We start from the raw sequence: 26,132 nt of genomic DNA, 5'->3' as shown, positions 1-26,132 counted from the left end.
CTTCTCATTACAGAGTGCAGAGGTCACCACATCAATGAGTGGCAACCGATGGTCAATGGCATGTCTGAAGTTGTGTGGATTTCTCAAGTTAACTTGGGGTTCACTATTGGTAGCACGTGCACCTACATGATGGACTTGAAACAGAAATATGAGGTTACGACCAAGCAAATGGCGGCAGCTCACTCGAACACCGAAACTTTCTCTGGCTCAGTGCTGAAGCAGCAACCTTGAGTGTCTGTTGTCACGACTACAGGAAAGGTAGCTACAGTGAAGACAGCTGTCTTTGTTAAGTTTGCTTGGTTCTGTCTATCCATAACAAGTTACTGTAACGTCAATAAACACCTGTCATTCTCTCATTTACTTGGCCCTGTCTTCATTGCTAATACCACATACAGTATAAAAGCACATACTGGTACATTTCTTGATCACAGTCTGTAAATGATGTGCCATCACTGTGCTTTTCAATGATGTGTAACAATATAAAGTAATTATACTGACAGGAGTCTAAATCACATTGATGATTTATTTTTAATGAACACTTCAATTGACTTTTTACTTTAGCGTATTTGCACATGCGCACACACACACACTCACACACACACACACACACACACACACACACACACACACACACACACATGCCTCTCCTCTGGCTGAGAGCACATGGTCAGTCAGAGAGCAAGTGCTTCTACCAATCAGAGAAAGCAGGCAAAAGTTCAGTTCTCAGTCAAACTAGATGTACCGCAAAGCGATACACAATATGACCGCCGCTCAGTCCTGCACATTCTCTCCGCAAATATCAATCACGCTTTTGTTTCCATCGCCTACTCCATGCCCTACTGCAACTTTTATGCATGTAAATGAGTGTGTGCATGTGTGCGCTTGCTTTTGTGTATGAGCGCTTCACTGTCTATGAGTGTGTGTGTTTTATGTGTCTCTATTTTTACCATGGGGGTGCAAATCACAAATGACCGGTTATACGCTAAGCTGATCCAAGCTCTTGAGACCAACATACCATAAACATTTTGTGTGAGTGACCCCCGGGGACGAAACTAAATTTTTCCGCAGAAGTTTACTGGGGCTACATGCCCACCAAGTTTCATGGTACGTGTCCCGGGAATAGTTGACCAAAAATATGACGGGAAAAAAAAAAAAAAAAAAAACTTTGACAACAACTATATGACTGCGGTCATAATAAGCAGTCTCTGATTTACGAAGAGTTTACATATGCAAACCAGATGCAAATCTTATAAGCTGAAACACAAAATAGCCCTCATGGTGTAATGGTCAATGCAAAAGAACATCCTCTCTATTTTCAAACTGGTATCTTAGACCAGATTTTTTATATGGCATACTATATGTTGCGTACTAGAAATAGTGTTCTGAAAAATGTCTGTTTATTTGAGACATAATCATTTAAGCTCCTATCAGTACACTTTACAACAAAAACAGCATTACAGTTATGAATAAGGTGCACACATCTGCAATCAAAAATCAGTGAATTATTGATCTCACAAAACAAAATAAATGCAGTGACACATCTATAGAGTAACCATACAATGCATGTGTGTTAATCACTTCTCTTCACTTGCTGTAAGTCCATTAGTGTGTAAGATGTCATAATAAGTATGAGCTGAGAATTTAACATAATAAACCAAGGAACACTCTCAATGATTTGTTGTGCATGTGTCAGTTACAGTTGTGACTCCTTTGCGTTTGTGAACTGAAGTGACTGAAGTCATGTACATGCTTTTGAAACATTGAGGAAAGCAAATATGTTTATTGGGATGTAATAAAAACATTTTAAAAATATGCTAGCCCAATGTTGGAGATGATGCAGAAATTTGCTGTATTTTCTAAACTGGATTACAGAGAATGGAAATGGGCAAAAAAGGGATTCCTTCATTGAAATTTCACATTAGATTATATTTAGTAAATTTACGCAGTACGAGTAAATATTTACATAGGAGGGCTCGTTCTTCTGCCAATCAGAGAAAGCGTGCAAAAGTTTTATCAGTTTTATCAAATATTTGTGAACTATACGCCCTTGATAAGAGGACATTACTCTTGCAGTAAGATATAAGATAGCACAAATGATTTTCCTAGGGTAAACATTTCCTTCCTGAGAAAATGCATAAATTGAACCTGGACTGGAATGAATTCTGCAGTACAGTTTCTGACTACCAGGTCGCCAAGATACTTTGGACATCCCTTCATTAACAGGAATTGATATTCTTTTCTACATAAACCAATAGATTTGTAGTACAGTCTTCAATTCATATTTATCTATGGCATTATAAAGCAGAAAGGTGATTCAAGGTATGACATAATATTTCATCTTAAATGTGAAGTATTTGTTAGATGCAAACCGAACCTGATAATGTTCAATAAAATCTACCCTTCTGGATTTCCATACAGGCTACCATGGGAAAAGCAACTCTAACTGGGATCGTTTCACTCCTTTGCTATCACACCAATCCTGTCCCTGCCGAGAGAAGGTAATGATCTTGTTACTGTTAACTTTAATTCATCATGAGATTCATCCATCTTCAATGTTTCAGTGGTATTTGTACATTAAATAATTTAAATCACATTTTAAATACAAATACAATTGATTGAAGAATGTTGCGTTTTGTAAAAAGCTCTGTGAAAGTCAGTGTATTTAAGTGTCCATTGTTAATGTAAATGTCTATATCTAACATAAATTAAACTGAACTCACTTTCACTGCCATGAAAGCCACTGTTGAACTTCTATAAAAAGCAAAATATGATGCTCCAGAGACTGTTACAGTAATAGCCATTTACAGTTTCACATTTCATGTGATGGTTATTCTTTCCACTGTATACATTTGCTGGCTGCACATTTGTCATGTTTTTTTTTTTTTTTTTTTTTTTTAAAGAATCAGAATTAGAAGGTAGGCAATGCTTTTCCATGGGAATTGTCCTACGAATTAAGTAGTGAATTGGTAGTGAAATAAAAAATGCCTTTGTGGATTTATTTGTTTGAAAATGATGATGAAGAAAGTAGCGTTAATGTAGCCTTAGGGCAACACAATGTTATGCAATGCAATGTTATGATATGTAATGCAATGTAATGTTATGTTATGTGAAGATTTCAGCAGGGTGCATTTCTATGCGGCACACCCAACTGAGCTACGTGGATTTGTCGCAACCATTCCCTTCAGTGACCTCATCCTGAATGAGGGAAATGCATTCAGTTCTGGGGTCTTCACCGCTCCAGTCAACGGAATCTACCGGTTCTTCTTCTCAACCCAGAGTGGCAGAGACGAAGACGTCAACGAGTGGCATTTGCAGGTCAATAGCGTGGCTGCAGTCGTGTGCCATTCTCAAGTCAAATTGAATTCCACTGTTGGAAACATGTGCACCTACATGGCGGAGTTGAAAAAGAACGATAAGGTCACTGTAAGACAAGTGAAGGGCAATGCCTGGGCCTCGGCTGGCTCTGTCTGGACTCCTGATGGCTCACGCACCATTACTTTCTCTGGCTCACTGCTGATGCAGAAGCCTTGAGTGTGTTAAATAAAGGCCACAGCTATGCAGTCTTTATTATGTTTGCTTGGTTCTGGCTATCTGCATTGAGAGTTAGTAACACTAAAGAAGAATAAGCACATGTAGGCCTATTTCTAGCACATGCATTACAGCAAATATGCCATCACTGTGCTTACACGCACGCATACATAGTTGCACATACACGTACACATATGCATACACACACACACACACACACGTACATACACATACATATACACATAGGCCTACACACGCACACTTACACACACAGAGCGCGAGACCAAAGGAGGGCTCGTTCTTCTGTCAATCAGAGAAAACAGGCAAAAGTTAAATTTCCAGTCATAATCACTCTGATTCACAATGAGTTTGCATATGCAGACACAGATGAAAATCTTATCAAATTTTATGTAAGTTTAAAAAGCCTTCAGGGTGTAATGGACATTGCAAAAGAACATCTCCTGTTTTTTTTGTTTTTTTTTAAACTGTGATGCTAGACTTCTAGACTCCTATACTTTAAGATTGATGAATTGCAACTGATGTCAAGGGCACATTTTACTAGCACATTGTATCAGATTACTTTTCTTGTTAAATAAAAACAAAAAAGACTTTATTCTGAAAAAAATCTGTTTATTTTGAGGTAATCTATAGCAAATAATACAAACTCAACAGTGTGCTTTACAACAAAAACAACATTAATTGGTTATGAAGAAGGTGCACTGCACACACACATTTTATTCAGAAACAAAAACATTTTCAGTGAATTGCTCATCTTCCAAATCAAATAAATGCAAAGATACAGCTATCTAAATGAATGAATACAGTACAATGCATGTGTGTTCATACACTCTCTTATGTCCGTCAGTATGAATTTGTTTGTCAGAATAGGTCTGAGGATTTAACAATTTAACAACAGGAAACTCTTAATAATTTTGTTGTGCATGTGTCAGTTAGCTGTAAATGTATTGCAGATGAAAAGAATACACACGTATTAAAGATACTGATTAAGAAGCACATAAGTAAGGGATAACGGCCGACGAGGTGACCGGTTCGATGGAAATAATGGCTAGGTGGAGGTCTAGAACTCCGGCGACGTGCGAAGCACGGAGACGGAGTTACCTCCGCCGTGCCATTATTTCCATCGAACCGGTCGACCTCGAAGGCCGTTATCCCGCTTATCTCCCGTTAGTATTCATAACCTGTATATTTAGAACATAGTTTTATTCCACCGTTGCGTCCGTTAACATCGCTAAAACTGTCTTGACTGTGGGACTACTTTCCGCCACATATCAACTTTCTACTTGCAGGACAAAACTGCCTTTACTAGTTCTAAATGGATGGTTGCTATGGCCAAAAGCCAGTCGTTAGTTCTAAATGGCTGGTTGCTACGGCCAAAAGCCAGTCGTTAGTTCTATCTCTCCCGTTGTCAAGCGGGCATGTCCCAGGATTCTGATTAACTTTAACTTTGAAAGATCGCTACTTTTATAGCCTACATGGCATCCAACTAGCTACAATCCACCTCCGTCATATGCTACAATGTTACTATGGTTCTGCACGTCTGTATTTCAGCTTGGATGCAACGTGACTGTTCATTTAAACTTCACAACGAGTTTGGCGAATTAATATTCAAGTGTGATACAGGAACTACTTCAAAGGTAGCAGGTTATACGAAGTTAATGGCCACCCCATCAGCCAATCAGAGAAGAGAATTCCATTGTTGAGGGAGATAATTAAAGACATCCCCAATAAATTGCCCGATTAACATAGCAGTGCTGTTTGTATTGCATAACATTACACATACACCATATGTGACCCTGTAAAGCGGAACCAGTCGTTTCGGTAAAATGTATTAAATTAAGTTATTGTGCTCACGTGAACGGCCATAAACTAAGCTTTCCAACGATATGTATATCGAGGGTATTACACAAACTATCGCTAAGATAACCGCATCCAAAGTTGACATGGTTCTCCTGTCACGATATGCCAGAAGAGGAGAAATCACCTTTTTAAGCGGCGCGTGCACAACGGGAATGACAGCAAACATGTTGAATCTTCGCCGGGTTTAACAGTCAAAACGTATGTTTTTCCGTGAAATGCGTTCACGATATGAAACTGTAGACTGTATACAGTCGAATTATGCGAAAACGTGAAATTCAACATTTTAACCCGGAAGTTTGTTATTGTTGATTTTCTCAAAATAACGTTGTGCGCAAAACAACTGATTTCGCTATGAATGGTCACATATTACCATTTCAGACAACATGAGCATACAGCATAAAAATGAACACTATTCAACTTAGCAGAACTTTACATTTGTTTAAAAGCCACTGTTGCTTTCAGCCTCTCCTGTCTTTCCCTGAAAAAGAAAGACGATCATCATGAATGTTAAATGGGTCAGCAGCAGAGTTCAAAGTTCAAATCTTATTGAAACAGACACAATGACACCTTGTTGACTGACTGCCGAGGCGGCCGGTCATACTCCTTGTGAAGCAATGTAGAGCGCATACTGAATTTCTGTGCTCTAAAACAATGTCTTCCATTTTGTGTTTAAATTGCTAATTACAAAATGTGTGTTATCAGTTCAAAGTGAGGGTGTTCTTATTGCGCAAGTAAGGAAACTAAGAAAGGAACTAAGCATGATACAGCTGATATAGTGTTGATCATAGATATAGGGTGAACATGGGTAAAGTGGGACAATGGGTAAAGTGGGACAGCTAAGCTTTTTCATATATATCTCCAATGTAGTTATGACTTGTCTATTAAAACATATTGCCAAAAGATCTCTAGGATGTCAGGGGTTAAATAATATTGGCAGTGTGGGTGTGATGTCATATGCGGGGTTGTGACCAGACTACTTTCAAAGCCAGGAGCCCGAAAAACAATGATAAGTCAAATGACATAGGAATTTGAGGCAAATTGTGTTAAGTCCAGCAAATCTTAAATGTATATATGTCTATGGTGTTGATATACACATCTCTATCCAACATGCAGACGCACATACATGTACATACATACGCATACAAACTCCCCCCTGCGCCATACCTCTGCCCACACACAGTGACCATAACCAGACAGGTGTGCTCATCCCATTAAAACCTCCATCGTTCTCATCACCCCTCCCCCCCCCCCCCCCCCCCCCCCCCCCACACACACACTCACACACACACACCTCCTCCTTCTCGTGGATTTTCCCAACTGCAGAGGCACACCCTGTCAGGGACTCTCCCGCCTACCCCAACCCACCCCACCCCACCCCACCCCACCCCCAGCCACAGCCCCCAGCCAGCCTCTGCACCTGCGCTGCCTCTCAGGGGCCTCTCCTGTGCACTTTGATGTCTCACCCAGAGCACACAGCCATGGGGGTGCTTGCTTGCTTGCTTGCTTTGAGTGGAGAGTGTGTATGTGTGTGTGTGTGTGTGTGTGTGTGTGAGTGTGTGTGTGTGTGTGTGTGTGTGTGTGTGTGTGTCTATGTGTGAGAGAGAGAGAGAGAGAGAGAGAGAGAGTGCTTAATAATTCCTCTTTCCTTGTATCTCTGTGTGAGGAAAGCCCTAAGTGTTGGAAAGTACCCTATACATCTGCCTGGGCTAGACAGGGGAGAAGCGCAGCAAAACCTAGCAAGAAATAGACACTGTACAATCTGATTGGACCATTTCTGTAACCACTGATAGCAGTGGGCTGATATCTGTGCCGCGTGCCAAAGAACTTTCTACCGTAAGACTACAAGCTTCCGTAAACTAGTTTAGTTTAAGGTTTAGGTTTTTGCTAACATCGTGCACTGTAGTGTTAGCCAAAGTTTAGAGTGATAAGCCAGGGTGGCAGCGAAATTGCCTTCCGTTTCGAACAGAGCCTAAATATATGTGTATGTGTGTGTGTGTGTGTGTGTGTGTGTGTGTGTGTGTGTGTGTGTGTGTGTGTGTGTGTGTGTATGTATGTGTGTGTGTCTTTATATGTTTGTTTGCGAGAGAGAGAGAGAAAGAGAGAGAGAGACAAAGAATGCTTCCTTTTTTAAACTATTATTTTCATTCAATTTTGAACAAAGACAATAAAAACAGCAAAGTTTTCCAAGTGGGAAAAACACAATGTCAAAAAAAAGAGATTTTTTTCCCCCCATGTGTGTGTGAGTGTGCGCACATATGTCTCAATGACTGTGTATGTGGGAATGTGTGCATTTGTTTTCAGCACTGCACAGACACAGGAATGTTGTGCTGGCATCTGCAGGGGATGTGTGTGTGTGTGTGTGTGTGCATCTGCAGGGGATGTGTGTGTGTGTGTGTGTGTGTGTGCATCTGCAGGGGATGTGTGTGTGTGTGTGTGTGTGCATCTGCAGGGGATGCCGGGTCTCCAATTTGGTGGCGTGCGGCTGCCCTCCTGGAAACAGACACTCACGCAGCACACTAATTACTGACTAAAACTTTACACAGCCCGCCTTTGATATGTGATGTGTGGACATTAAACAAGTTGGAGCATAGGCAGTCAACATATCTGCTCTGTATGGGTGTATATAGTTTACACCTGGTCGTGTGTGTCTGTGTGTGTGTGTGTGTGTGTGTGAGAGAGAGAGAGTATGTCTGTGGATTCTTTGGATAAACGCATCTACCAAATAAATACATGTGTGTGTATTACTCATCCCAGGCCAGCTCCTTCCTCACTGTCCGAGAGAAACAAACACACTCACACACAAGTCTCTCATTAGGCCTCCTCATGAAGCCTGTGTGTTTGTGCACGGGCCCCATGGAACTTAACTCGATCAGTTTTGTATGAGAGAAAGAGTGTGTGTACAGTATGTGTGTATGTATGCAGAGGGTGTGTGTCTCTGTATATGTGTATGAGAGAGAGGGTGGTAGTGTGTGTGTGTGTGTGTGTGTGTGTGTGTTTGTGTCTCTTTTGTCTCTCGTGTGGCCCTCAGTCAGTCACTAACTCATGCAGGTTAGTGTGCCTCTTAACCTGCATGTGAAAGGAGATATGTTTTCATTCCAAGAGAAACACAGGAAGAAGGATAAGCAGAGTAGGAGTACCAGTTCCTCTGACCAGGAGAACCAAGACCTGGAGAGGGGAACAGGTGTGTGTGTGCGTGTGCCCGTGCGCGTGCGCGTGCGTGCACGTGTGTGCGTGTGTGTGTGTGGTTGTTCCGCCAGCCTCTCCTTGCCTCCATTGGCATGTCCATCTCTCTCATGCTCAGGTGACTTTGGGTTGAGCCCCAGGCTCCCAAAAGCCCCACCATCAATGAACCTCCCCTTTGATGTCCTCTGGAAGCTAAGGGCTATACGAGACCACTAGAGTGTTTTATAGCCTCTTATTGTTTCATGAAAACCCATTTGGTGTGATTGGGAGTGAGGGGGAGCTTCAACACCCAATACACACTGAATACACATTCATACACACACTACTATGTGTAGAGACTAGAGAGCAATCACTCACCATTGTTACAGTACGTCATTTTTGACAGAGGTGGCCTTTAGATAGTTTTGAACCTGAACTCTTCACACACACACACACACACACACACACACACACAGACACACAGAACAAGAAGCTCCGTTGTGGATCCAAACTGACCTGTTGAGCTTGCGGTTGTAAAAGGTGATGGCTGCGACCAGAGTGAGCAGGGCTGCCGTGACTCCTGTACAGGCCAGTATGATCCCCTGCATGTTGTCTGCAACACACAAAGAGCTTGAGTCACCACACAACAAAGGGTTGAGTCAGTTGAAACAAACATGAGTGTGTGTCTGTGTCTGTGTCTGTGTCTGTGTCTGTGTCTGTGTCTGTGTCTGCGTGTGTGTGTGTACGCGTGTGTCTGCCTGTCTGTGTCTGTGTCTGTGTGTGTCTGTCTGTCTGTCTTTCTGTCTGTGTGTGTGTGTCTGTCTGTCTTTCTGTCTGCCTGTGTGTGTGTGTGTGTGTGTGTGTGTGTCTATGTGTCTGTGTCTGTCGGTGTGTGTGCAGAAACTAAACACATGAGTGCGAGTGGCCGTCTCATCTGCTGTTCATATCTGTTCTACTGTATGGTGCCCTTGCACAAACACACAGGCCTCATGAGGAGGCCTAATTAGACACTGTTGGTCTAAATGAAAGACGTGTGTGTGAGTGTGTTTGTCTTTCTCGGACTATGAGGAAGGAGCTGGCCTGGAATGATCATCCTACTGAAGATAAAAGGTAAAAAAGTCATTTCAGTGCTTCACTGCTGTGAGGTAGATAGATAGATAGATAGATAGATAGATAGATAGATAGATACTTTATTGATCCCCAAGGGGAAATTCAAGTTGTCCAGGGCTCACATACACAGTGTTTATGTATTAAGAAAAAAACATTCATACCCCTGACAAATATTGATTTGATGTTGATTTGTGTCTTCTGACTGAACACACAGCCACATGCCAAGCGGTTGTAAGACAATGTGTCCAAAATTGTTCATACCCTTTATAAGTAATCAGTGGAAACATCTTTATTTGCCATCACAGCTCTCAAAATGGTTCTTGTAATATTTATAAGCTCTTTAGGTCTCCACAATGATTCTAGACCGCATCTTTTTTAGTAGCAATCAAGGTTTTTAGGCAGGTGTGTGTGTGTGTGTGTGTGTGTGTGTGTGTGTGAGAGAGAGAGACTGACGGAAAGAGTGTGTGTGTGTGGACATCACCTCCTGAGCCACATGGTCTGCCTCTGATCTGATGTGTTTCCCCCTGAGTGCCAACTTCCCCCTAATCTCCTGTTTAGTCAGTACAGACTCTCGTGATTTGGAGATCGCTTTGGTTAAACACGTTATGCTTGGATGCCACTGCCCCCCCCCCCCCCCCCCCGCAACACACACGCACACACACACACACACACACACACAGACACAGACAGACAGACAGACAGACAGACAGACAGACAGACAGACACACACACACACACACACACACACACACACACACACACACACACACACACACACACAAACACACACACACACACACACACACCTGTTCCCTATTCCTCCTCAGACGAGCAGGTCAGGCAGGGACAAGAACTGCGTTCTGAACAATGAACATTTTCAAGTCCATGCATTACAGTAAAGTGTATCCATTAAATACTCCAAGTAAGACAAAGGCTTTAGAAGTGGATTGTGCCCACAGATGGCTGCTGTTTTGACTAAGGGTCCTCCCAGCTCAGTGCTATGTGAGTTCAAGGAAGATCAAAATTCAATCAAATTTTCAAGCGAATTAACCCATAAGTTGATGTAATTTTGAGCAATATAAGACGCATTAAAACGGTTTTCCATTCAATTGAACAATTCTAGCACATCAAAATTCTGTTATCAGAGCCCTGATAATGCAAATTTTTTTCTACTGTGCTAGATGGTTTTCCATCAACAGTTGTAGCGAATGGAACACTTCTAGCGAATTTATTAAAGGTAGCGAATGGTACTAGCCTAGAAATCTAGACGCACCCTAGCAGCAAAAAATATTTTTTGCCTAGCGGGATGGTCTAGCGTCACACCGTTAAGGCCAATCCTGCGTCCAACACCGGGTCAGTCGGTCCAATCAGAATGCTCTATCTGTACCAAGTCCTTGAGCCCGCCTTAACACGGTGACGACAGAATGGTACACCATTGTGAGGTGAACGTCTTGTAAGCGCGAAACATAATTCAGATTTTAGCGCTAACTTTGTGAACATTCTGAACAGGCGTCACAGTAACCTATATCGCTCCAAACCTTTTCCACCACATTTACAGTATATCGATTTAACTCTCCTTAATCCACCTCTGGCGAGCAAATGAACTTATCACGACAAAACCGATGTTACAGCGATGTAAGTAATTTTCCATCAGGTGTCGCACTAACTTTTTGATGCGCATTGTCTTTAAGCGAATTAACTTTTTATTAGAAAAAGGGCTTATGACTAGTAGTACTTAATGCTGCACTAACATTCTATTCTATACGACTAGTACTTAAGGGTACGTTCAGACTAAGCTTCTTTTTCACACTGCCTACCGTCCGTTTTACATTATAACCCTATGGAGTAGACCGTTTTTTCAAAAAAATCCCCGGCTTCTTTTTAAACGCGACTGCAACTGTCTTTTTCTGCAGCTCGAAGTTGAGAAATGTTCAACTTCTAGCGGAAAAAAACGCCTTACGTCATGATGTCTTATTTACAACTGACCAATCACAAGCGGATTAACGAGACCTGTGGTTTCCCATGACAACAAGTAAAAAATGGAGAAGGTGACGGAACATCGGTTCGAGAGACTCGTTTTACGTGTCTGAGCTTTGGGAAATGTTTGACATGACTTCACAACTTTGCCATAACATGCCAAAAGCAATAGCCAACCCCATTTTTTTCTTTCTAGATATTTTGTGTCCACACGTACGTTAGTCACTTTGCCTACCGCAATAAAAAAACGCTTCCGGCTGCTTTTGGAATAAAAACGCTGGCAGGGTTTTTTCCAAGATGAAAAAACGGTCTGCACAACTTCTTTTGTAAGAAAAAGACGCTAAGTGTGAACGTACCCTAATGATATACATTCTATTCTTTGTGACTATAGTGCTGCACTAACATTCTTGATTGCTCCCGCTTTTTAAGTAGTTTTGGATAAAAGTGTCAGCTAGATGTCTAAATGTAAATGTAACTATAGACATAAGGAATGATAGAGCAACAGAATGATAGGCAGGCAGACAGATAGACAGAAGACGACAGAGATACGGATAACCAGGTTTAACAAAAAAGTACAGTTACGCTATTCAATCTGCAGGTAAGAACATCAGCATGGCAGAAGAAAAGTTAATTGCCAGGCACATCCTGCCAGATAAGTCAAGTGCTTCCTGAAGATCAAAGCTTGGTGGCCATGAAATTGATTTTGAAATGGAGGCCATGTGGAGAGATAGAGAGACAGAAAGAGAGATACAGAGAGACAGAGATAGAGACAGAGAGGCAGAGAGAGAGTGAGAAAGAGAGAGAGAGAGAGAGAGAGAGGTGAACGTCAGGACTTCTGATATCTCCTTCGGGAGCAGATCTACCGCTGTGAAGAGAAATGGAAATGTTTAAGGAAAGTGAACTTGTGTGAGTGCTTGGGCTGATCCGAAGGACCAGACAAAGGGAAATAAATGGACTGTACACCCAAGCGGACTCTTCCTCTCTAGGTCGCAATAATAATGGTGGGGGCGGCTCAGTCAGAGTGTAAAGTTGATTCACTAGGATTTCACACACCTGCTTGTTCAAACACACACACACACACACACACACACACACACACACACACACACACACACACATACACATACACACACACACACACACACACACACACACACACACACACACACACACACACACACACACACACACACACACACACACACACACACACACACACACACAGTAGGAATTCACACTTCACACCCATCGGCTCATTGTGTTTTCCCCTGGCCTCCACATGCAGGCTCTTAGCAGAGAGGTGGAGAGAGTGAGAGGGTATCTAATGGGGAATCTACGCACTGCGCACACTTTAAAGACAGCCACTTTCCGCACGAACATTTTGTTTTCTTTTTGCCATTTGTTTTTTTTCATTCTGTTTCCATTAGTGATTTCGCTCCAGTTCATGGCAAATTGCTCCATTCTGAATGGCTTTTTGCAAGAACGCGAGCAGGAACGCGAGCAGGAGCGAAGCGTGGGAAGGAGGACGTGATAGGGGAGAGAGTGCTTTTGCTTCTGTCTGTCTCCATCTCTTTTCTCTCTTTAAGGCAGTGCTGCTATCTTCATTTGGTGTAATCTTCACGGTCTGCCGCGATAAGTGCCCTTGTGTGATGCTATCTCCCACACGTTCACCTCGGAGGACGCACCAGGCCTGCAGCCCGGGGGGAGGAAGACAGAGACAGACAGAGAGAGAGAGAGAGAGAGAGAGAGAGAGAGGGAGAGAGAGAGAGAGAGAGAGAGAGAGAGAGAGAGAGAGAGAGAGAGAGAGAGAGAGGGGGCCCGGACAGAACGGGTTCACACAGCTGCACTGCTGCACGTCAGCTGTCTGCAGATACAAGCCCACATCTGCCCTGTTACAGCAGACCTCATGGAGGCAAGAAGACAGAAAGACTGGATGAACGAAAGAAAGAAAGAAAGACAGACAGACAGAAAGAAAGGCAAGGACCTGGGAGGAACAAGGAGAAGAGAGAGAAAAACAAAAAGACAGAATGACTGGATGAACGAAAGAAAGAAAAAAGAAAGAAAGAAAGAAAAAGAAATGAAGGGAGTAGGGAGGTAATGAAAGGGTATAGGACACAAAAAAAAGAAAAAATAGGAAGAAAAAGCGAAGAGGGACCTGAGGCTATGCTTTCCGCACTGAATAACTCTACAATATTTTTAAAATCATTATCGTGTGCCTTGGCATATAAGTGAATGGACCATAACCACTGATCCATGAGCAGGAAAGGGAAGTCAAATGGCACAGGAGGGAAACTCTCATCTCTGCCAGTGCTGAATCAAGGTGGATTACCTTGGCAACTCATGCATGAGATCCTCCCCATTTGTCATGCAGCCGCTGACACATTACTACTACTACACTACTACAAGGTGTCTGGAGATAGGAACCAATCAAAAAGTTTTGTGAATGAATACACTTATACACATGGTTTTGTGTGTGCACACTATACTGTATGTACACATAGTGTATGGTAATTGTCTATTACTGTATTGCTAAAGTGACTGACCAGAAGCAAATTACTTGTATGTGTGAGCGTACAAGGTGAATAAAATTTGTATGGGTATTCTCAGGCTTCACCTGAAATGTTTTTTTTCTGTTGTTATTTGTGGTTGTTTTTTTAATGTAAGTTCCTCATACACAGTACAGTGCATCATCTTTTCAGCAGCAGAGTCCTTTTTCATCTCGCCACATTACGCTCAGCGATGGCCTTAACCCACCACAGTGTTCAGTACAGCTAACATGATGCAGGTGGCCTTAACCCACCACAGTGTTCAGTACAGCTAACATGCTCCCGCCGCACCCAACACATGACTGTGATGCAGGTGACACTCTGCCCTTCCGGTTCAGTTACAGGAACACAAACCGTGAGTACAGTATGTGTCCACACAAGCCACAGGTGTATAATGAGATGTGATTAGAAATGTAAATGTAATTAAAGACTAATATAAGGCCTGAATAAGACCGTTGGCTTGTAGCTCTGCTTTGGAACAGGAACATATGGTACAGTACATACAGGTGTCCACACACATTTCTCACATACATACTGTAGCCTACATCTAACTGCTTGATGTACAGTATACCAACCAGACAAGGCATTCCTCCAAGGCACCTGCTACATACTTAAATTAAGTTGATTGACAGTAACAGCACAGAATACCAAGATGTCTCAAGTCAAGGTGCACTGCATTAATCATAACAAAGACGTGTGAAGGAATGAGAGCTATTCCTGAATGTCAAATCCTAATCAATCATTACCAAGGTACACCAGCTCAGCTTTCTGTAGCACGTTTATAACACATTGCATTGTATATTATGATACCATATTTTAGGCATTATATAGTATTGCTATCTATTGTGATGCCTAATATTGTTGATATAGCCATAGTGACATTTGTGCTTCAAATCTAGCTTAATGAGGCATGGTGTTCTCATAAAGTCTTTGAAGAGAATAGGGCTGAGCTTGCCAAGACAAACACAGCACGTTCTGCAACAAAGATAAAAGGTAGAGATGTCAGCCAAGCAGTCATTACTCAGTAATGTGTCTGTCAGCAGCTTTGATGCGACACCTGCGCTCAATCCACTGGTTGAACAGGAAGTGTGTGTGTGTGTGTGTGTGTGTGTGTGTGTGTGTATGAGAGAGAGAGACTGTGTTTATTAGAAGCCCTGTGAGTGTATGGATCTCAGAGAGGTTAGTCATCGTCGATATCTGCGATGACTGATGTGCATGATATTGTTGTGTAATACGGTCTCACAGTCAATGGCCACTTCTAATTAATGTGGGGCAATGATTCTGCGTCTTTCTGTGAGTCTGTGTTAGCATCTGTGTGTGTGTGTGTGTGTGTGTGTGTGTGTGTGTGTGTGTGTGTGTGTGTGTGTATGTGTATGTGTATGTGTGTTCAGATTATGCACTTTACTTTACCTACTCTCAACCCATTCTCATTCTTATGCCTATTTCATTTTGGCATATAGGTGGGAGTCCTCGTACTATCATAAGAAAATAACTGTACAATAGATGGATGCGTGACAGTTTGCTCAGTTGACATGTGAGAAAGAGTTACACATGCAATGTTAGAGTTTCACCCTACTTTTCCTCTTGACGACTTGAGGGAAAGTTTATGATATACTAATACAGTTGAGAATGTAGGCAAATACCAAGGCTTGTTTTTTTCAGCCTGTGGCCTAAGGCAGGCAGTGGAGAGGATTGCATTCAAGGACAGGCCTCTGCAGCAAAATCCCGGATCCAACTGACAGAGCCGGTCGTTTATTAGGGAGAAAAACACTGCCCTCTTCTGGCTGATATGTTGCATAGCAGCGTTTTCAGTCAGCAGTCATTCATTCAATCTCAGTGAGACACTGTGTGAAGGGTTTGGCTGCAGAGTGCACGAAGTGTGGGAGCCAAACCGCTCGCCATGTTTTGGTAAATGGACTGTATTTGTACAGCACTTTTCTGCTCCGAGAGAATTCAAAGTGTTTGACACTTCACTAGAGTTACAGCGCACCTCCCTGAAGGACATTTCAACAGGCCGTCGGGCACAGAGACTCTATAGCCCTGTCCCGGGACATCTGTGCTCCTTCCTGAGCCATTATTTGCCCTTCTATATCTGCTCATACTTTCAACTGCACTTGTGCTTTAAGCGGCACTTTCCTTGAAACAATTTTAAAATAAGCTATTATCTAAGGGAATTATTAATAACATCATAATATGCACCATTTTTTGAAGTAGTCAATTGTTGCTGTGTAGTATGTCAATGAAATCAAAGTGATGATGAAAGGCGATTCTAGATTCCAAAACACTCCATCTGTAGAGTCACCGTGGTTACCTGAAACGCAGTGGGTTGTTGTGCCCAACCACTGTCCACTCTCCTCACAGATGCGCTTTGGGGAGCCCAACAGGATATGACCCGAGGGGCAGGAGAATGTCAGCTCGGCCCCCTCCAGGTACACCTGCCCCTTCTTTTCACCCCTAGCAGGGGCAGGTAGGAAGCCACAGGACACCACTGCAGAGGAGAGGAAGGAGAATGCTCAGAGGACCGTGTTGTGCGTTTATGTGCTTTAGACATGATTGGCTAGTGGTGATGATGGTCAGTGGTTTGGGTTTGTCTCAAGTTCACTTTCAAATACAAATGAATCCCAGATAGACTTGGACCGGATGCTGCACAGTTGCCTGTCATTCTTGTTTGTGACAGATTTACGAATAGTGTCCATGAATAGAGCTAGTCTAATGGAAGCTGTAAAACATGTAGTACACAACAGAGACGCTTGCTATGTGGTTTCACACCCTAACCCCTGTGATTCTTTTAAATGTGCAGTTGCGAAAGGGTGTTCGGAGAAAACATTGTGCTTAAGGTTGGGATTGCTTGGTTGTCCAGTCATTGAAAAGCAGTGACTCAAACCTATAGCACCCCTGTAGTCCACCAATGACAGCCATAGGTGGACACCCGGCTTCAGAAAGTAAAAGTCCTTTTACATGGTCATTTTATGTATGCTTTTATATCTCATATATTACATATCCCCTGTCCCATTTATGAAACCCAATAAACCGTTGATCCCAGCTCTCTCCAGCTACTGTAGGCACTGTAGAGCAGCACATTAGCTCTATCACCTGTGTTAAGTGCACAGGCAGGAGCAATACATGGCAGGACTGTTACCACCACCGTCGTGGACATACCTGGCCTGAGGTCTCTGACCAGGGCAGTGTGGCTCTGGACAGCGCTCATGGTGGCATTGCCCACCCTCAGACTGCGTGTGGCCAGGGTGTCGTACTTGCAGAAGCTGACCCCGTCCCCAAAGCACATCTTCAGCATGTCACTCAACAGGGGGTCGCCAGGAGTCTCAGGTAGAGAAAACAGCGGAACAAAGCCTGGGTCATGGTGCACAGGGGAGTTCAGGTAGGAGTCCTGCAGGTGAGCCGAGTCGTAGGTGAACAGGGAGGACTCGTTGGATATGGCCCCTGTAGCAGGACATGGAACGTTTCATTAAAACTTTTCGTTTGTATAATCAAACAAAACAGAATCAGTAAACAAACAAACAAACAGAATTAGTAAACAAACAAACAAACAAACAGAATTTGTAAACACAAACAAACAGAATAAGAACACAAGAGCACTGACCACCATCACAATGAAATGGAAATAGTAATGACTGTCTAAGGTCTCCTCTGCACGGTAACTCTAATGTTTTTTATCATTTGCATTATTGTTTGTTTGTTTTTATGCTTTTAATTTGACAGGACAGTTGAGAGAGTGAATGGAGATGTGGGGTGGGGTCAGGAAATTACCCGGGTCAGACTTTAGACCTCTAATGTTCGCCCAAAAAAATTACCTAAAGCTACATTTGGAAAGTTGCATTGCAAGTTAACTGTGGGTAGCAAAAATCAAAGTTTGCTGTCTTAACATGTTCAGTAGAAGGTCACAGTATCCACTTGAAAGCAGAGGACGAAAGTGTGTAGAGCAAAACATCTGCATTTCCAATGTTTTCGTCCCTGCGAGAGTTTATAGTAATTTCCTGTGTATTAGCTGGACTGTGTATAAGCTGGATAGTGCTTTATGCAAGTTAAAAAAAACAAAACCACATTAATGCCATATTAACTGTCCCCGTATATTAACCTCATAGCTGAAGACATTTAGCAAAATCAATGTATAAGCCTTGGCTAATATACAATAAATGGGAAATTACGGTAACAGGTGCGATAATTCAAAATCCCCTTGTTATTTTCCCATATAAAAAGACGCAAGATACCGGACTTCCTTATATGGGCAAAGATGGTAGCTTTTTTGAAGACGAACTTCAGAGGTCTATGGTAGAATAAGGTGCGGGGTCTGCAACCAGCTGTGCCACTGTGTAAATAGTAATTTGCTTTGAATTAAAGCATTAGCTTAATAAAATGTAAATACAGTATGTCAGGACACAAGAATGATGGATACTCTGGTGAAGTAAGAAAAAAGCCATCCCTGCAGGTTTGAGCCAGATAAATCTCCAGATTAAATCCATGTACCCTAACCACCTCACCACAGAGCTGTGCTAGCTGATGTGAGCTTCAAACTCTGTCAAGGCCTCATCACAGATGGATTTGGACAAGCAAATACCTCAATGGAAAAATGTTTTAGAATACCGTCAAATAACGACATATTCCACAATTCAGAATTACTGTATCAGGGGACGATTATAGAGTCCATTAAAAGGGACTGTGTTTTTGATCTAATCTAATCTAAACCAGTGCTAGCTGGTCTCTGTGACTGACTGTAACAGGTCCCAAACACATGCTTCTACGCTTTCCCAGCCGGAGCAATTGAGACGAATTAAAAGATACAATAACAATCTCAAAGACTGAGGAGGGAAGTCAGAGGATTACTCCCCCCCCCCCCCCCCCCCCCCCCCTCTCTCTCTCTCTCTCTCTCTCTCTCTCTCTCTCTCTCTCTCTCTTTCTATCTCTCGCTGCCCCCCCTCCCCACTTTGTCGTGTGTGTGTGCTCATCTAACTCTAAACATGTGTTTTCTGGTATCGATGGCTGTCAGGCAAATCCTCCCAGTGGTGAGGAATGACAAAATGAGGGCGCCGTTCACACTCGGGGAGTGATTCTGGACACCCCTTATCGCTCCCACGTCCAAACGAGCTGAGATATTTATGATGGCCAATAAAAACAGCTGTAATTGACAACAGATTGCCACAAAAAAACAAAAATATACTGCTTTGAGGGAATTACAACATGGAAATACTAAACAGAGGTTTGGAATCGGCCTCGAGCACTGCAGCATTGCTATGCATCCTTTGCAGGCCTATTCACCATGGCCTCATGACTGAACATTACCACAAGTATGAATAACACAAGTCCCTAAGGAGGGTTGACACACTGTTCTGAAGTGCACCATATCTTCATGGAGGGGGAGGAGAAGGTCCATTTCCTCTGATCGTGCTCTACTCTCTCTACTGAGTCCAGGAACACACATGGGATTCACCTACGGAGTTCAATCATCTCACACAGTACATTGAAATCTTTGGCTTTGTTTCTTGACTTTGTGACGCAAGTCCACGGAGTTTAGTTTAGTAGAGAAGCTTGCGTGACTTGCTGGTATACCGTACTCACAGGTTGAGCCAAAACGAAAGAGATCCTCAGGTGTGCTCTGACTGGCATCGAAGTGCTCTCCATCACTGGAGACGAGGACATGGTCAGGCTCGTCGGTCAAGCTGCCCAGAAGGCCTCGTGTGTGGTTGGTGAACTCCAGGGGCAAGAGCACGGTGGTCGCCATGGCTCCCTCTCGGGCCCGCACCTCCACCCCCGCCCCTGAGGGGAACATCACGGTCACGTTCCCCGCCGTGGACGAGAACACAAATACACCTAGAACCGAACAAATCATGTGAGGTTTTCTTCAGGTATATGTCATCATGTAAGTGTTTATTGACATGTTATACTGACCATATACCAAATCCTACCCTTAATTGGACGTACACGTTGACACCTGTTAAGCATGAGCTACTTAGTGCAATCCCATATGTAAGCACAGTGTTAGCATGTAAAGTCTGGCTCTATAAATCAGGGTTCCGTGTTCTCACCTTGGAGGTCCATCCAGCTCTGCTCTGAGAAAGAAAGAACCTGCTGGTTCCTCAGTACCTCCAAGGTGTTAGCACGCGCGGCGAGTCGCACCTCAATGACATCAGAGCTGTTCTCCCTCATGGCCACAGAGGATAGTGTGGTGGCCTGGATTAGGGAACCTGAGGGGCAAAATACAATACATACAGTACGTATGTATACACTATAGGTCTTAACAAGGCAGGATTCCCAATAAAATCGATGCAGACTGCTTTCTATATCATCTCTTGCAAGTTTCAATTGAAGTAAAAAAAAACCCCGGCTCTGCCAAGCTAATGGTCACACTGAAATAACCTGTACTTATTACTGATATTAAATGTAATATCTGTCTATCTATATTTAGATAAAATTATAATATTTAAGCCCTATTCATTTTACAGTCACACACAGCTACAGCTTTTTTGGCTACAACAAAGGTGTATTCTGTCAGGATGAATAAATGACATCATGGTTGGTCATTAATCAAACAACAGGATGAAAAGTAACACATCTTGTGTCTAGAGGACTAACTCACCTCTCCCATGCCAAACACAGAGCGATTACTATTGTGTAACACGACTATGAGCTTTATCCTCCCCCACCCTACACCCTACCCCAACTCCAACTTCTCTGCTCTTTCACTGGGTACTTTTATGGCTCACAGCAGAGGCCACACAAAGGGCCCAGGGCCCCCAGAGAGCCGTGGGGCTTACGGGAAAACTCCCACCTCTTTGACTGGAACGAGAGGGACCCACCGTTCTCCAGTTTCACCGGCTCCGTCCTGCCCTGAACAAACAGGCCTTTTTCTGGGCAGGCCAGCAGGTAGTACTCCCCTCTGCCGTTGAAGGTGTAGGTGGCGCCACCGAATGTAATGAAATGAGGGTCACCGAGGACAGTGCCTGTACGGAGATGAAGGTCAGAGGAGAACCTCCGTAAGCTACTGTGCCACAGACCAGGAGTACAGCTCATTCAGAGGCAAATATGATTGATAAGGATCCAAACTCGTCTGAATTTTCTTTTTTTTTTTACTGTTTTATTTACATGGGATGATGTGAATCTACTGTTACTCATTGAAGGGGACAGTTTTCACCCTGCCTGTCATGTGTGCTGAAATGTGCTTGCAGTTCTAGAGTAATATTCTTGTGGTTTCTGTCGATATTTATCACTAGTAGTGTCGGGCTCAGCTTTTGAGCCTGTTACATGCACGTGTTTCTCACCAGCTTTGGGAGGCTTGTAGGTCCTGCAGTCACTGGATGGCCTGTGCTTGAAGTAGTACTGGCAGTTATCTGACCACAGGCAGCAATAGTAGAAGCTGAGCACGTCGTACTTCCAGTGCGAGAGGCCTGGTATCCGCGGGGGCTTACCGTAAGGCGGGGCACCCCAATCGTGCCCCCTGTCAGGCGTACTGCCCCCGATGGAGTCACCTGTCAACACCTGGGCACCTGTGTTGTCATAGCAACACTGCTGACCTGCTCCATATTTAGGGCTTACAGTAGGACATAAAAGACATGACAATAAAGACAAGGTATGTAATAAGAACTAACACACTATCGATGTGTTAGTATTAGTGAATAGGAAAATGTTTTGAGAGAGTAATGCTTTAATGCGCTATGTTCTATGAGTCATGGGACAGCATACCTGGCCTGTATGGCTCTGACACAGTGGACACTTCCTGGGTGATACGTGCATTTACTCCCTTTCTCAATGTCACAGCCGTAGTCAGTCTGTTCAAACCAGAACAAGTCTGTTTAACGTGCCACGTGTCACTTAACAGGAAAATTCACCAAGTGACTTAAACGTAAAATTAAATCAGACATGATGAGGTGTTATTACTGACTAGATTTGACACTCCTTTAGTGTTTTGATTAGAATGGCCACCTACACCATTAAGACATTACGTGAATAGAATTCACATCTTATCTGTTTATCTGAATGGCACGTTGAGATAGCAACACGTACGTACGTGGAATCTGCCCGTGTCTGCCCTGGCCTGGGCGAGGGTGCAGGGGCAGTCTGGGATCTCAGACAGGAAGTCGGGCAGGCGCTCCTCCATGGTGTCCCAGGTCAGGCACTTAGCAGTGGCCCACTTGGCCGAGTCGGCCCTGAAGGCCTGCTCCAAGTGCCAGGCCAGAGCGTGAGCCCCACTCCATAAGGCGTTCACATCCCTGTCAGAATATGAATAGAAAAGAATAGAATATATATTTTTTTGATCCCATGAGGGAAATTTGTTTCTCTGCATTTAACCCAATTTAACCGAATTAGTGAACACATACTGTACAGCACACAGTGAACACACAGTAGCCCCGTTTATACTAAGGGCTGAACCCGGTGCTGGAACTTAAGCCCAGCCCAGGTAGGAGTTTATACTAGACGGGGCTGGGCTTAAACGGGGCTTAACCTGGAACTATTGCCCTGACAACAAGCCCACCTCAATGGTCAGGGCCAGAGCCATATAAACGCACCGAGAACTCTTAAGTTCCTGGGCCAATGGCCCATAGTATAAACGGGGCTAGTGAGGTGAATCACACATTAACCCGGAGCAGTGAGCTGCCTGCCCAACCAGCGGCGCTCGGGGAGCAGTGAGGGGTTAGGTGCCTTGCTCAAGGGCACTTCAGCCGTGGACTGGTCAGGACATTGATATTAAAGTTGATTTTTCTCCCTTTCATTTCTGAACAGTGCAGCAAAACACTAACATTTCGATGAAGACACACACTTGAGATTCAATAACCTTCTGTTCTGTATCATATTATATTACACTGTATTAGAAATTAGATTTGTACATCTTTGTACGGGCTGGGGGAGCACAGAGGAAGCAGAACAACCATTATTAAGTAAGCAAGGAAGGAGTAATAAATAATCACAAATCAACCAACAAAATGCACAGTATGAATACTGTTTTGTATGGACAATCAGACAACTGGTCTGTGATAACCTTGAGCAACACTGCTGTTCAAAAGTTTGTGGTCACTTAGATACTGCATTTCCATTTCACTCCATTATATGAATGACAAATGCATAGTGACAGCTGCGATCAGTTGCATGTAAAAAAAAAAAAAAAAAAATGTTTTTTGATGAAAACAAGGACGTTTCTAGATGACTCTAAATAACTTTTGAACAGTATGTCACACTACCACTAAACTGTTACATATAAAGTCATTCCCATGCGGAGGAGGCGAGCTGTTGACCTACTTCTGTCCGCCGGTGAGTGAGCCGGGGCTGACCCTCATGGATCCCATCTCCCACCTCCAGTGGGGGTCAGTGGCTGGGTTGGGCTGGAAGCTGAAGGCCCCAGTGTTGGGGACAGCCTTCTCCACTGAGTACAAATACTGCCACTCAGCTGTCCAGGACTCACTGTACTGCTCACCTGAATGCGGTAGAAGGTGTGTTACTCTACACCATCAAATACATTTTATTCAGTCAATACAAAGCTTATAAGACTACTGGCGCAGATGCAGGTATTTGAAATGTATAGATTGCTAAAGATCAATGTGCAACTCCATCTTACCTACATCTGGAGTATATCATTTCTGTAAGGATAGTCTATTAGGTATTAAGTCATATATAGCCTAATGCAATAATGGGCGGATAATTCTCTTTCTGAGTCCAAGGGCTTTCAGAAGCGCTTATTTTTGTCCATAGACAGTAAAATAAACTATGTGTTTCCACCATTCGGAGTAGCCTTTATTAAGAAAATTGTCGCCTTACTACTCACTCCTGTTTTGCAGAAGCCTGAACGTTACCCTTGATTATATCATCTGGCTGCACAGCTACAGTATTTACTCTGTTAAAGTACTTTTTTTGTCAAAGTAGCTCTTGGAGGAAAAAAGGTTGAAGACCCCGTACGACAGTCTGCTCACAGAGATCATCTGTTAAAATTCAAGTTCAGTTTGTAAAACTGTTGTATCATTTTAACCGAGTCCAACCCCTAACCAACAATAACCATTATTTGTTGTTAGTTTGTTATCAATCTGAGCATTGTATAGTATGTATAGGCAGACTAATCAAGCTATGTGTGACCCTGCACTACACAATGATGTGCAATATGTACAGTGCATTGAATTGCCTCGCTCTATGTATGAAATGTCTTATAGAAATAAACATGCCATGCCTTACCTATACTAAAGTGTGGACATATCGCGCATCTTTACAACAGAGTACATACTGAACCTTGAACTGTTCTTGCTTTACTAGTGTTGTAAAGCTATAAGCTCTAACCTGGACCACCCTTGGCTCATACTGTAGAACACTATTACAACCCCCTCCCAAACAAGCAGTGGGGTGGGGATAGGGACTTCAACATCAATTTAGAACTCCATTTTATGAGAAAGTGCAAAACAAGATTATTTCTAACCTCTAAGCACATGGTTTTATGCTCATCCATAAAAAACAAGCAAAGCACGCATATCCAATCTCTAAAATCAGTGCTGATCAGACATGATCCTCAAGCAAACCTTGTGCATTTTGCTGCAGTAGCCTCTAATGTACATGCTCAAAACATCTACAGCCTGATTAAACCTCATCTCCGCAACTGTGTATCTGACACTTAAGCATATCAAAAAAAAAAAAAAAAAAATACCAATAACATCTCCAAGCCATGAAATTTCCCAATGAGTTCCCGATTAAAGTTAGCTGGCACAGCCATCAGTCTCTTTGCAACTGACTGTCCAAGGCATTCAGTCTCTCCTGAGTCTTGGTGATAGTGAGAATCATCATGTGAAAAGCTCTCTGTGCCTCTTAAGGGGCGACGTCTGTACCTCACCTGTCTCATTGTAGCCCCATAGTTCCACGCTGACCTTCTCAGCATTGATAAGAGAGGAGTTCCACGTCATGCGCAGGGTTCCTCCCACGTCTGGGGTGCCATAGTACTGCCATTGAGTGGCATTGACTAGTGTGATTTTAAACTTTGCGTCTAGCTTGCTGTGGTGGACTGTATGGGAAGAACAAGGCAGGAAAATATTGTCTGCTAATTAGCATTTCTGATGAAGCATCTACTCATGTCTGATAAATATAGAAAAAGAAAAAAATATAAAATGCACTCTCACATAGTAAGTACATAATTACTGTCAAGAAGTACTGATTCAAGTATTATCATTGTGTCAATGAGGTTAGGAGAAGTTTGACATTACAACTTCATTATGAAAAAAAGGAAATACTATGTTTGTGTCAACCTGATAGCCAAGTTCCCCATGCCTTGGGAACTCCATTGATAAAAACCTCAAATGGGATCCACCCCGTCACATAGAGTAGGGGAGAAATGCAGTGGCCGACACCAACTTCGTCCACGTACCCCTCTGTCTCAGTCGAGGGTTTAAACCTATAGTGAAAGGGACAAACATGGCACTGCAATTTAGACCATGTTATCTGATATACAGTAAAGTTCCATCAGAATATTCAATGCAGTCCTCTTCAAATATGTACTATAGATGGGTTATAGAAATGATAGGCTTTAATGCAAACAAAACTTAGACACTTTGAATCGACTATCAGACAATGTAAAATGAACATTTACTGAATGTCAAAAGTGGAAAATGTTCATACTGCATTCAAGTAGTTTGTGGAAATGGAGCAAAAAAAGCAGGTCAAGCCATACTCAATAAAGGCTTTTTAACTTCCTTTTTTCCTTTTGATATTGAGTGCCTTGGACCTGCTTTTTTTGCTCCATTGAAAATTCCCTACCCCAAGAGCACCGTATATGAACGAGCCTATATCCACCTGAGCGCCGAGCTGATTTTTTGCAGTTTATAATTTGTGGAAATGATGCTTACAGTTATGCAAACACATTTGGAAATAATCATTCACCAATTTGTGTAAAACTGTAACAGGTATGGAATGTCAAAGTGCCGATTTACAGTATATGCTTGCATCATATACAGT

General features: G+C 42.9%; 1 protein-coding gene and 1 long non-coding RNA gene across 2 annotated transcripts in view; one reads left to right on the top strand and one right to left on the bottom strand.

Moving 5' to 3' along the window:
* Positions 1-2,097: 2,097 nt before the first annotated feature.
* LOC134089494 (uncharacterized) lies at positions 2,098-4,141 on the top strand. The gene is made up of 3 exons (XR_009940060.1): positions 2,098-2,319; positions 2,419-2,498; positions 3,113-4,141. It is a non-coding gene; the product is annotated as an uncharacterized LOC134089494 (long non-coding RNA).
* A 1,106-nt stretch (positions 4,142-5,247) lies between these two features.
* The window catches only part of susd2 (sushi domain containing 2), a 21,811-nt gene continuing 926 nt past the window's right edge, over positions 5,248-26,132 (bottom strand). Inside the window, exons 3-16 of the mRNA XM_062542486.1 lie at positions 25,427-25,572; positions 25,018-25,185; positions 23,448-23,622; positions 22,222-22,423; positions 21,897-21,982; positions 21,476-21,744; positions 21,014-21,157; positions 20,243-20,401; positions 19,776-20,027; positions 17,361-17,642; positions 16,513-16,689; positions 9,085-9,181; positions 5,774-5,884; positions 5,248-5,336 (exon numbers count right to left, since the gene is read on the bottom strand). Of these exons, the coding sequence (XP_062398470.1) occupies positions 5,836-5,884; positions 9,085-9,181; positions 16,513-16,689; positions 17,361-17,642; positions 19,776-20,027; positions 20,243-20,401; positions 21,014-21,157; positions 21,476-21,744; positions 21,897-21,982; positions 22,222-22,423; positions 23,448-23,622; positions 25,018-25,185; positions 25,427-25,572 (2,206 nt within the window). The 3' untranslated portion in view covers positions 5,248-5,336; positions 5,774-5,835. The remainder of the gene's footprint in view (positions 5,337-5,773; positions 5,885-9,084; positions 9,182-16,512; positions 16,690-17,360; positions 17,643-19,775; positions 20,028-20,242; positions 20,402-21,013; positions 21,158-21,475; positions 21,745-21,896; positions 21,983-22,221; positions 22,424-23,447; positions 23,623-25,017; positions 25,186-25,426; positions 25,573-26,132) is intronic.

The sequence above is a fragment of the Sardina pilchardus genome, chromosome 8 (genome assembly GCF_963854185.1).
Source record: "Sardina pilchardus chromosome 8, fSarPil1.1, whole genome shotgun sequence".
Taxonomy (NCBI): domain Eukaryota; kingdom Metazoa; phylum Chordata; class Actinopteri; order Clupeiformes; family Clupeidae; genus Sardina; species Sardina pilchardus.
This window is presented reverse-complemented; position numbering and strand designations above follow the sequence as displayed.